Source organism: Bolinopsis microptera, chromosome 13 (genome assembly GCF_026151205.1).
Source record: "Bolinopsis microptera isolate Bmic1 chromosome 13, MBARI_Bmic_1.0, whole genome shotgun sequence".
In the NCBI taxonomy this organism is placed as follows: Eukaryota; Metazoa; Ctenophora; class Tentaculata; order Lobata; family Bolinopsidae; genus Bolinopsis; species Bolinopsis microptera.
This window is the reverse complement of record NC_087084.1, coordinates 15,823,933-15,837,174: the sequence shown is the minus strand read 5'-3', so window position 1 is coordinate 15,837,174 and position 13,242 is coordinate 15,823,933. Positions and strand designations below refer to the sequence as shown.

Sequence of the window (13,242 nt, the reverse complement as noted above, 5' to 3'; positions counted from 1 at the left end):
AATTTTCCCCAAAGTCTAAAGTCCAAAGGAAAAAATTTTCCCGCAACATGAAAAAAAATGAAGTCTAAGTCCTGAAGAAAGGAAAATTTTTTCCTGCAAATGAACTTAAATTCCTAGGAAGAAAGGAAATTTTTTGAACCTGAACTCTATAAGGGATAGTCCCCGAAAAAGGAAAAAGTTTCCCCAAAAAAAAATAAGTTTTTTGCCTGAAAAAAAGGAAAGTTAAAAAGTCTTTAAAAAAAAAAAAAAAAAAAAAAAAAAAAAAAAAAAAAAAAAAAAAAAAAAAAAAAAAAAAAAAAAAAAAAAAAAAAAAAAAAAAAAAAAAAAAAAAAAAAAAAAAAAAAAAAAAAAAAAAAAAAAAAAAAAAAAAAAAAAAAAAAAAAAAAAAAAAAAAAAAAAAAAAAAAAAAAAAAAAAAAAAAAAAAAAAAAAAAAAAAAAAAAAAAAAAAAAAAAAAAAAAAAAAAAAAAAAAAAAAAAAAAAAAAAAAAAAAAAAAAAAAAAAAAAAAAAAAAAAAAAAAAAAAAAAAAAAAAAAAAAAAAAAAAAAAAAAAAAAAAAAAAAAAAAAAAAAAAAAAAAAAAAAAAAAAAAAAAAAAAAAAAAAAAAAAAAAAAAAAAAAAAAAAAAAAAAAAAAAAAAAAAAAAAAAAAAAAAAAAAAAAAAAAAAAAAAAAAAAAAAAAAAAAAAAAAAAAAAAAAAAAAAAAAAAAAAAAAAAAAAAAAAAAAAAAAAAAAAAAAAAAAAAAAAAAAAAAAAAAAAAAAAAAAAAAAAAAAAAAAAAAAAAAAAAAAAAAAAAAAAAAAAAAAAAAAAAAAAAAAAAAAAAAAAAAAAAAAAAAAAAAAAAAAAAAAAAAAAAAAAAAAAAAAAAAAAAAAAAAAAAAAAAAAAAAAAAAAAAAAAAAAAAAAAGAGGAAAGGAATAGTTTACCTGCAACATGAACTCTATGAAGTCTACTAGTCCCTGAGAGAAAGGAATAGTTTACCTGCAACATGAACTCTATGAAGTCTACTAGTCCCTGAGAGAAAGGAATAGTTTACCTGCAACATGAACTCTATGAAGTCTACTAGTCCCTGAGAGAAAGGAATAAGTTTACCTGCAACATGAACTCTATGAAGTCTACTAGTCCCTGAGAGAAAGGAATAGTTTACCTGCAACATGAACTCTATGAAGTCTACTAGTCCCTGAGAGAAAGGAATAGTTTACCTGCAACATGAACTCTATGAAGTCTACTAGTCCCTGAGAGAAAGGAATAAGTTTACCTGCAACATGAACTCTATGAAGTCTACTAGTCCCTGAGAGAAAGGAATAAGTTTACCTGCAACATGAACTCTATGAAGTCTACTAGTCCCTGAGAGAAAGGAATAGTTTACCTGCAACATGAACTCTATGAAGTCTACTAGTCCCTGAGAGAAAGGAATAGTTTACCTGCAACATGAACTCTATGAAGTCTACTAGTCCCTGAGAGAAAGGAATAGTTTACCTGCAACATGAACTCTATGAAGTCTACTAGTCCCTGAGAGAAAGGAATAAGTTTACCTGCAACATGAACTCTATGAAGTCTACTAGTCCCTGAGAGAAAGGAATAGTTTACCTGCAACATGAACTCTATGAAGTCTACTAGTCCCTGAGAGAAAGGAATAGTTTACCTGCAACATGAACTCTATGAAGTCTACTAGTCCCTGAGAGAAAGGAATAGTTTACCTGCAACATGAACTCTATGAAGTCTACTAGTCCCTGAGAGAAAGGAATAGTTTACCTGCAACATGAACTCTATGAAGTCTACTAGTCCCTGAGAGAAAGGAATAGTTTACCTGCAACATGAACTCTATGAAGTCTACTAGTCCCTGAGAGAAAGGAATAAGTTTACCTGCAACATGAACTCTATGAAGTCTACTAGTCCCTGAGAGAAAGGAATAGTTTACCTGCAACATGAACTCTATGAAGTCTACTAGTCCCTGAGAGAAAGGAATAGTTTACCTGCAACATGAACTCTATGAAGTCTACTAGTCCCTGAGAGAAAGGAATAGTTTACCTGCAACATGAACTCTATGAAGTCTACTAGTCCCTGAGAGAAAGGAATAAGTTTACCTGCAACATGAACTCTATGAAGTCTACTAGTCCCTGAGAGAAAGGAATAAGTTTACCTGCAACATGAACTCTATGAAGTCTACTAGTCCCTGAGAGAAAGGAATAGTTTACCTGCAACATGAACTCTATGAAGTCTACTAGTCCCTGAGAGAAAGGAATAAGTTTACCTGCAACATGAACTCTATGAAGTCTACTAGTCCCTGAGAGAAAGGAATAGTTTACCTGCAACATGAACTCTATGAAGTCTACTAGTCCCTGAGAGAAAGGAATAAGTTTACCTGCAACATGAACTCTATGAAGTCTACTAGTCCCTGAGAGAAAGGAATAGTTTACCTGCAACATGAACTCTATGAAGTCTACTAGTCCCTGAGAGAAAGGAATAGTTTACCTGCAACATGAACTCTATGAAGTCTACTAGTCCCTGAGAGAAAGGAATAAGTTTACCTGCAACATGAACTCTATGAAGTCTACTAGTCCCTGAGAGAAAGGAATAGTTTACCTGCAACATGAACTCTATGAAGTCTACTAGTCCCTGAGAGAAAGGAATAGTTTACCTGCAACATGAACTCTATGAAGTCTACTAGTCCCTGAGAGAAAGGAATAGTTTACCTGCAACATGAACTCTATGAAGTCTACTAGTCCCTGAGAGAAAGGAATAAGTTTACCTGCAACATGAACTCTATGAAGTCTACTAGTCCCTGAGAGAAAGGAATAAGTTTACCTGCAACATGAACTCTATGAAGTCTACTAGTCCCTGAGAGAAAGGAATAGTTTACCTGCAACATGAACTCTATGAAGTCTACTAGTCCCTGAGAGAAAGGAATAAGTTTACCTGCAACATGAACTCTATGAAGTCTACTAGTCCCTGAGAGAAAGGAATAGTTTACCTGCAACATGAACTCTATGAAGTCTACTAGTCCCTGAGAGAAAGGAATAAGTTTACCTGCAACATGAACTCTATGAAGTCTACTAGTCCCTGAGAGAAAGGAATAGTTTACCTGCAACATGAACTCTATGAAGTCTACTAGTCCCTGAGAGAAAGGAATAGTTTACCTGCAACATGAACTCTATGAAGTCTACTAGTCCCTGAGAGAAAGGAATAAGTTTACCTGCAACATGAACTCTATGAAGTCTACTAGTCCCTGAGAGAAAGGAATAGTTTACCTGCAACATGAACTCTATGAAGTCTACTAGTCCCTGAGAGAAAGGAATAGTTTACCTGCAACATGAACTCTATGAAGTCTACTAGTCCCTGAGAGAAAGGAATAAGTTTACCTGCAACATGAACTCTATGAAGTCTACTAGTCCCTGAGAGAAAGGAATAGTTTACCTGCAACATGAACTCTATGAAGTCTACTAGTCCCTGAGAGAAAGGAATAGTTTACCTGCAACATGAACTCTATGAAGTCTACTAGTCCCTGAGAGAAAGGAATAGTTTACCTGCAACATGAACTCTATGAAGTCTACTAGTCCCTGAGAGAAAGGAATAAGTTTACCTGCAACATGAACTCTATGAAGTCTACTAGTCCCTGAGAGAAAGGAATAAGTTTACCTGCAACATGAACTCTATGAAGTCTACTAGTCCCTGAGAGAAAGGAATAGTTTACCTGCAACATGAACTCTATGAAGTCTACTAGTCCCTGAGAGAAAGGAATAAGTTTACCTGCAACATGAACTCTATGAAGTCTACTAGTCCCTGAGAGAAAGGAATAGTTTACCTGCAACATGAACTCTATGAAGTCTACTAGTCCCTGAGAGAAAGGAATAAGTTTACCTGCAACATGAACTCTATGAAGTCTACTAGTCCCTGAGAGAAAGGAATAAGTTTACCTGCAACATGAACTCTATGAAGTCTACTAGTCCCTGAGAGAAAGGAATAAGTTTACCTGCAACATGAACTCTATGAAGTCTACTAGTCCCTGAGAGAAAGGAATAAGTTTACCTGCAACATGAACTCTATGAAGTCTACTAGTCCCTGAGAGAAAGGAATAGTTTACCTGCAACATGAACTCTATGAAGTCTACTAGTCCCTGAGAGAAAGGAATAAGTTTACCTGCAACATGAACTCTATGAAGTCTACTAGTCCCTGAGAGAAAGGAATAAGTTTACCTGCAACATGAACTCTATGAAGTCTACTAGTCCCTGAGAGAAAGGAATAGTTTACCTGCAACATGAACTCTATGAAGTCTACTAGTCCCTGAGAGAAAGGAATAAGTTTACCTGCAACATGAACTCTATGAAGTCTACTAGTCCCTGAGAGAAAGGAATAAGTTTACCTGCAACATGAACTCTATGAAGTCTACTAGTCCCTGAGAGAAAGGAATAAGTTTACCTGCAACATGAACTCTATGAAGTCTACTAGTCCCTGAGAGAAAGGAATAAGTTTACCTGCAACATGAACTCTATGAAGTCTACTAGTCCCTGAGAGAAAGGAATAAGTTTACCTGCAACATGAACTCTATGAAGTCTACTAGTCCCTGAGAGAAAGGAATAAGTTTACCTGCAACATGAACTCTATGAAGTCTACTAGTCCCTGAGAGAAAGGAATAAGTTTACCTGCAACATGAACTCTATGAAGTCTACTAGTCCCTGAGAGAAAGGAATAGTTTACCTGCAACATGAACTCTATGAAGTCTACTAGTCCCTGAGAGAAAGGAATAGTTTACCTGCAACATGAACTCTATGAAGTCTACTAGTCCCTGAGAGAAAGGAATAAGTTTACCTGCAACATGAACTCTATGAAGTCTACTAGTCCCTGAGAGAAAGGAATAAGTTTACCTGCAACATGAACTCTATGAAGTCTACTAGTCCCTGAGAGAAAGGAATAAGTTTACCTGCAACATGAACTCTATGAAGTCTACTAGTCCCTGAGAGAAAGGAATAAGTTTACCTGCAACATGAACTCTATGAAGTCTACTAGTCCCTGAGAGAAAGGAATAAGTTTACCTGCAACATGAACTCTATGAAGTCTACTAGTCCCTGAGAGAAAGGAATAGTTTACCTGCAACATGAACTCTATGAAGTCTACTAGTCCCTGAGAGAAAGGAATAAGTTTACCTGCAACATGAACTCTATGAAGTCTACTAGTCCCTGAGAGAAAGGAATAGTTTACCTGCAACATGAACTCTATGAAGTCTACTAGTCCCTGAGAGAAAGGAATAAGTTTACCTGCAACATGAACTCTATGAAGTCTACTAGTCCCTGAGAGAAAGGAATAGTTTACCTGCAACATGAACTCTATGAAGTCTACTAGTCCCTGAGAGAAAGGAATAAGTTTACCTGCAACATGAACTCTATGAAGTCTACTAGTCCCTGAGAGAAAGGAATAGTTTACCTGCAACATGAACTCTATGAAGTCTACTAGTCCCTGAGAGAAAGGAATAGTTTACCTGCAACATGAACTCTATGAAGTCTACTAGTCCCTGAGAGAAAGGAATAGTTTACCTGCAACATGAACTCTATGAAGTCTACTAGTCCCTGAGAGAAAGGAATAGTTTACCTGCAACATGAACTCTATGAAGTCTACTAGTCCCTGAGAGAAAGGAATAGTTTACCTGCAACATGAACTCTATGAAGTCTACTAGTCCCTGAGAGAAAGGAATAGTTTACCTGCAACATGAACTCTATGAAGTCTACTAGTCCCTGAGAGAAAGGAATAAGTTTACCTGCAACATGAACTCTATGAAGTCTACTAGTCCCTGAGAGAAAGGAATAGTTTACCTGCAACATGAACTCTATGAAGTCTACTAGTCCCTGAGAGAAAGGAATAAGTTTACCTGCAACATGAACTCTATGAAGTCTACTAGTCCCTGAGAGAAAGGAATAGTTTACCTGCAACATGAACTCTATGAAGTCTACTAGTCCCTGAGAGAAAGGAATAAGTTTACCTGCAACATGAACTCTATGAAGTCTACTAGTCCCTGAGAGAAAGGAATAGTTTACCTGCAACATGAACTCTATGAAGTCTACTAGTCCCTGAGAGAAAGGAATAAGTTTACCTGCAACATGAACTCTATGAAGTCTACTAGTCCCTGAGAGAAAGGAATAAGTTTACCTGCAACATGAACTCTATGAAGTCTACTAGTCCCTGAGAGAAAGGAATAAGTTTACCTGCAACATGAACTCTATGAAGTCTACTAGTCCCTGAGAGAAAGGAATAAGTTTACCTGCAACATGAACTCTATGAAGTCTACTAGTCCCTGAGAGAAAGGAATAGTTTACCTGCAACATGAACTCTATGAAGTCTACTAGTCCCTGAGAGAAAGGAATAGTTTACCTGCAACATGAACTCTATGAAGTCTACTAGTCCCTGAGAGAAAGGAATAAGTTTACCTGCAACATGAACTCTATGAAGTCTACTAGTCCCTGAGAGAAAGGAATAGTTTACCTGCAACATGAACTCTATGAAGTCTACTAGTCCCTGAGAGAAAGGAATAGTTTACCTGCAACATGAACTCTATGAAGTCTACTAGTCCCTGAGAGAAAGGAATAAGTTTACCTGCAACATGAACTCTATGAAGTCTACTAGTCCCTGAGAGAAAGGAATAGTTTACCTGCAACATGAACTCTATGAAGTCTACTAGTCCCTGAGAGAAAGGAATAAGTTTACCTGCAACATGAACTCTATGAAGTCTACTAGTCCCTGAGAGAAAGGAATAAGTTTACCTGCAACATGAACTCTATGAAGTCTACTAGTCCCTGAGAGAAAGGAATAGTTTACCTGCAACATGAACTCTATGAAGTCTACTAGTCCCTGAGAGAAAGGAATAGTTTACCTGCAACATGAACTCTATGAAGTCTACTAGTCCCTGAGAGAAAGGAATAAGTTTACCTGCAACATGAACTCTATGAAGTCTACTAGTCCCTGAGAGAAAGGAATAGTTTACCTGCAACATGAACTCTATGAAGTCTACTAGTCCCTGAGAGAAAGGAATAGTTTACCTGCAACATGAACTCTATGAAGTCTACTAGTCCCTGAGAGAAAGGAATAGTTTACCTGCAACATGAACTCTATGAAGTCTACTAGTCCCTGAGAGAAAGGATTTAAGTTTACCTGCAACATTGAACTCTATGACACTAGTCTACTAGTACCCTAAGAGGAGTATGGATGATGTGTGTCCTGCATCTGGTTCGCGTAGGTTGGCGAGTGGCCATGACGAGATAGGAATATGGTTACCGGACTTTGGATTAGAGTGGTTGGAGATCGTGGCAAGAGTCGTGTTTGGTGTTGGGGTCAGGATTACTGCGTTAGGCGTTGGTTGGGTAGTTGGCCCGGGGTGTAATAGGAAGTGGTTATCCGGGCTTCAGGTTCTCGTCACTATAGGTAGACTACTCTATATGCGCGTAAGTGGCATAGGTGTTGGTATTGGTTGGTTGGGGTAAGCTTAAGGTTCGCGTGGTTGTAGTGTTGTACCGGTACCACCGTCCCATACAACATAGTTTTCCGGACTTGTTCTGGGGTACCGGGCATTCTGGTTAGGCCCTCCCCCTTTGTAGGCGTGTGGACCGGTCCCATCGTGTAAAGGTATGCCCCCCCTCCCCTCGCTCCAGGCCCCCCCATTCCGCCGCGACCGCCAGGTCTGCCCATGGTACTGACCCACGACCCGCGCCTATGCGGACAGCCCCTCACCCAGGCCCCTATATCCCTCGCACCCCGTCGACCCCCCCCCCCGTCCAAACACCATGCCCCACAATGCTGTACCCCCCGGCCCCCCCCCCCCCCGTACGCCATAGGAGACAATTTACACCATCAACACCCCCCCCCCCCCCCCCCCCCCCACCCCCCCCCCCCCCAGGACTCACCCCCTCACTATCTCGTCCCCCCCCCCCCCAACACCGCCCCCACACCCCCCACCACACCCCTAGCCCGGGGGACCCCCCCCCCCCCCCCCCACTGAAATTTACACACAAGCTCCCCTATCCCCCCCGGTTACTTTCGGTTAAAACAGATACCCCCCCCCCCCCCCCCCCCCCCCCCCCCCCCCACTAGCTCATACCACCCACACTCGACAACCCCCCCCCCCCCCACGGCCACAGTGCAATGCTGCCCCCCTGTTCACTACTAGTCCACACAAAGGGGGACCGCAGGAACACCATCTCGTACAGCACACACCCTAGCGACTGAAATAAAGTTATAGTAACTTTGGTAACACATCCTAGCGACTGAAATAAAGTTATAGTAACTATGGTAACACATCCTAGCGACTCAATCGAGACTCAATCAAGGAGAAAACAATATGTACACATGTACCAGTTGTACCTAAGCTTTCACTCAAGTAACAATAGTTATGATTATTTGCAACTTAACACAAAATGTGTCGTATTTTGTCAGTAGTGTCTCTCGTGCAGAAACTAATAGTAACCATAGTAACCATAGTAACCATGGTAACGTACCCAAATGTCCACTTTCTCGTCAATGACGCAGTCACTGGGAACCTCGAATAGTTCAGGTGCCCGGTAAGGAAGAGTGCTGCGTTCTGCTGCAATGTCCTGAAGAAAGGTTTTGTAACCATGATATATTTATGATTTATTATGTTTTCAATTCTATTTAATTAGTTGATGTAGTCTGTAAATTCCTTTCAATTTAACCTCCTCCCCTCCCTTGAATCCTCATGTTCTATAAACGAAGGTATTAATAAAGGAGTACGAGGGTACCTGCATGGCTATAGCTTCTTTACGGGAAGATATTTTGCACTGTCCCTGTATTACTGATCCAAAATCCATAAGCACAGTATTACCATCATCACTTATCAGTACGTTTCCTGTGAATATTATTATTACTTATCAGTACGTTTCCTGTGAATATTATTATTACTTAAATGAAGCTGAGGATAAAACCAGATATGCTCTTTAAAAGACTCATTTATTAAATATTGAAATGCTCTGTATAGCTGTGGTATAACCTAATTATAAAAAGATTTTATATTTTAAACACTATTTTATAACACTAAATTTGAGATGATTTTGACTTGTCGGTCAGAAAATTAGTTCTGATTCTAAAGTTGTAAACAGGGTTGTACCGTAATTCTAATTCCGAGTACAGTAAAACCCGATTTAACACAGCTTTTTCCTTTCTCCTAAAGTCTGTGGCAAATCTGGGTTTTAATGTACAATAAAACTGTGGAACTTTAAGTAATACCTGGTTTAACATCTCTATGAGTCAGAGGACCACTAGGGTAATTGTGCATAACATGCAATGCTCTGCAGATACCGCGGAACAGTCCGTATATCATTCTCTCTTGAAGGGGACTGTTGAGCTGCAATCTTCTGCTTATCAGGTCATGCAGGGATCCTCTCTGAGGGAGGTTTATATGGTTACTATGGTTACTATTAGTTACTATGGTTACCATGGTTACCATGGTTACTTCTGCTCATCAGGTCATGCAGGGATCCTCTCTGAGGGAGGTTTATATGATTACTATGGTTACTATTAGTTACCATGGTTACCATGGTTACTATGGTTACTTCTGCTTATCATGTCATGCAGGGATCCTCTCTGAGGGAGGTTTATATGGTTACTATGGTTACTATTAGTTACTATGGTTACCATGGTTACCATGGTTACTTCAAGAATCAATAGTTCCCACAGTCAGACAACGAATGAGTTTAAAAATTCCAACAAAATCTTTATAACATCATTGGTAAAACATTTTCGGACATCTTCAGTACCTAATAAAGATAAGGGTTAATACTCCAATTATATCAGAAAGTTTTAATTTGAACTTAAGGATGTTAGCTGTAAAAAGAAGCCAAACTCTCAAAAATGGAATGGGAAGCACTCGGGTATGGGGGGTTGTGAGGCCCCAACTAGTCGGAAAAAATATACTAGTCCCTGCATTAAGGGTGAAATAATTTAAGGACCATTATCAAAAGTTTTATTTTCAAATAAAAGTGGCATACCAAAAGGATCACATGAATTAATACCATATGGTTTCAAAGTTCTGAGTTTTTGTATAAGTAGATGTTCGTTAACTTCTAAATTACTAGGACTAGAATTCTTTAGGATAAAAACATTATAAGAAGCATCAAAATCAGGTCTATTGGAAAGGTTATGTGAGTCTATTAGGTGAGCTGCTAAACTGTAAGTGTCACTATCATCAGATAAAAAATCATCACTATGTTTTAAGGAAGGGTCTTTCAATAATTTATAATAGTTAGCTCTATGTTCGGTTACTCTTTCATGCAAAGTCCTAATGGTACGTCCAACATAGCAGAAAGGAGATGGACATAATTTACAAATGAATATATAGACTATGTTGTAGCTAGAACAGGTCCCTGGAGCTTGTCTTATCTTGACTCCATTAATACAATAACACTTTTCACTTCCTATCATTGCACAACACTTACAATTTCTTTGATGGCAAGGTTCTGTTTTTGTTACAGTGTTATCCTCTGCGTGCAATTGTGGGTTGAGGAGTCTCCTCCGCAAAGATGCGCCTGATCTTTTAACATAACTGAATAGTCTTTTGCCGGTGTTTCTATCCTGGTTGGAGGTCTCCGTTGTACTTGTCGTGTCGGTGTTAGATGTAGACGACAAACTCGGAGAAGTCTCTATGGTGGACTCAAACTTTTCAATTACGTCTATCAGTGCCGCGTCACCTCCGAAGGTGGAGATAACACGTATTGTGTTATCAGGGGACACAGGGAGCAATATAGAACTGTTCGAGGTGTCCCTGCAGGTGGGGAGCCTGCGTTCGAATGTTTTCACCTTCGAAGAGATGTTGTTGATCATCTTTTTCGGATAGTTTGAGTTCGAAAAGCACTCTTTCAGCTCGTCGATTCTTAGGGCTAACCTATCATTGTCATTGATGATACGGCGGAGACGGAGACATTGGGAATAGATGATGCTGCTGTAGACATGGTTAGGGTGGGTGGATCCAAAGTATAGATAAGACCTAGAATCAGTTTCCTTTACATACAGGTCAGTCTGGAGGTTTCCATCGACGTCAAATGTAAATTGTATGTCGAGGAAACAAGTAAATCCTCCAGGGTCTTCGATGCTGAACTCATCTATATTAAGACCTACACTACTGAGTCTCGAGTTGACATTAGAGATAAATTCTGAAAACTGTCTTTTTGTTCCATCAAAAAAACCCGCTCCATCGTCTATGTATCTCTTTACTGTTGACACGTTTTTCATCAAGTGTTCATCAGAATATACTACTTTTCTCATGTAGTAGTAAACTGCTATATTCGCAATTTGTACACAGAGGCTTCCTCCCGTTGGTATTCCGACTAGTTGTTGGTACCAATCACCTTCAAATTGGCCAATAGAAGCTCTGAAGCTGAGGTCTACGAGGGCAAGGATCCATTGTTTGAACTCCTCACTCCATTCCGTTCGACATTCAGTCATAGCAACAGTTAGGGCTTCCATTGCCAAATCGGGTTTAAGAGAATCATATAATGCCTTGTAGTCAAAAGCAAAGCTTCTGAGCCGGCGTTTAGTATTGTGATCAAATGAACTGTTGATGCCGTCTAACCAGTTGAGTGCATCTCCAGAGTCGATAAGTAGATCCCCACAAAATTCACGTTCCAATGAGCGTAAAAATGTGTCAGCAAGGTAAACATCTGAACGTCTTGTAACTCCCTCTTGGAGTGCTGTAATAAGCCTTGCGGGTGGCTCAACACCAGGTTTCAAATCATCTTTCTTAAGCTTGTGAATTTTCAAGCAAGGGTAGAAGTAAGGCTTTCCTGGTTTGAAATGCGGTAAAGTGCTTTGAGCGTTTGTTGGTCCTGATTGGTCAGCTTTGAGTTCATTCGATATACCCATGATACTCTTAGCTGTCTTTGCAGGAATCAACCCTCTTGTCTTTCCGTCAATCCATAGGTTGACCAGTTCTTTGTGCAAGGCTTTAGTAGGGTCGTAGTCAAGTTTTTTGTACAAGGAAGGGTTGCTTAGTTTGTCAACTGATCTCTTTCTCAAAACATCAGGGTCAACAATTATGGTGGCACCACCCTTATGGTTACCATGGTTACTTCTGCTTATCATGTCATGCAGGGATCCTCTCTGAGGGAGGTTTATATGGTTACTATGGTTACTATTAGTTACTATGGTTACCATGGTTACTTCTGCTCATCAGGTCATGCAGGGATCCTCTCTGTGGAAGGTTTAAAAGTCGAACTTCCTTTCGTACATTCATTAATAGCATCATACAATATACATATAATATGTTTTTAAACATTCTTTCTTACTTATAATACAACACGATTCCTTGAGTACGGAATATGTAGTAAGGTTTGGTAAGTTGGAAACATATTCCAAATATACCAACAGTATTTACCTTGTAATATGGAAGTAGTAAGTTACCAACAGTATTTACCTTGTAATATGGAAGTAGTAAGTTGATCTCAGTCACATCCTTGTGTCTCACAATACTGTAGTCTAAGAGAGGTATGATGTGCGGCGATGCAAACAACTTGTAACACTTTATCTAGGAAATATCAATTAGTTTTAAAGCTTTATTTGATTTATTTATACCATTGTCTTTTTTACCAAGACCTTGCAGAATAGCTTTAATTTTGAGCAGTGTCTGCAGCTGACTAACATAGGCCTGGGGCAACACAAGAACAGTTAATTTCAAAAGAAAACAATAATCATATTTTGATTCAGATCATGTGGTCCATTTGTTCTAAAGTTCTATGTTGCTCAAAGTTGGTTCAATCTTACTTTTTTATATTTAAATATTCAGTCACCTCATCTTTTATGAGAGTCACTTGATCGTCTTCCTGTGCCAGTAGTCTTTTGATGGCATAGTATTGTTTTGTTTTGAGATCTTCAGCTAACTGAATGTAACTAAATCCCCTGAAACCTCAGTTATATCAAACAAAATTGTTGTCATAAATCTACTCAATAAAACAAGTAATTCGACACAAGAAGTTTCATTTTAGCACATTTTACAGAATCAACAAAATTATAACAATGAAAATATAGTGCTCATCGTTGAATATGTAGCAGTCTAAGAAATATCATCAGTATGTTACAAAACATGTGCCGTATCAGCCATAATTGGCAATATAATTGATAATTTGCAGTACGTTCCAAACTTACCCTTCACCAATCCGTTGTAACAGTTTCAAATAAAATCCATTTATAATAAGTGTTTCTTGCTTTAGACAAGAGCAAAGCCACCCACCCATCAACCATTCCTGTGTAAACA

The 13,242-nt window shown here is 38.4% G+C and overlaps 1 protein-coding gene across 1 annotated transcript in view; it reads right to left on the bottom strand.

Annotated features, from left to right (window-relative positions):
• The window catches only part of LOC134825286 (serine/threonine-protein kinase 16-like), a 76,948-nt gene extending 63,706 nt beyond the window's left edge, over nt 1-13,242 (bottom strand). The window contains exons 1-7 of the mRNA XM_063837450.1: nt 13,134-13,242; nt 12,779-12,887; nt 12,406-12,516; nt 9,225-9,381; nt 8,741-8,847; nt 8,480-8,575; nt 8,115-8,206 (exon numbers count right to left, since the gene is read on the bottom strand). Of these exons, the coding sequence (XP_063693520.1) occupies nt 8,115-8,206; nt 8,480-8,575; nt 8,741-8,847; nt 9,225-9,381; nt 12,406-12,516; nt 12,779-12,887; nt 13,134-13,222 (761 nt within the window). The 5' untranslated portion in view covers nt 13,223-13,242. The remainder of the gene's footprint in view (nt 1-8,114; nt 8,207-8,479; nt 8,576-8,740; nt 8,848-9,224; nt 9,382-12,405; nt 12,517-12,778; nt 12,888-13,133) is intronic.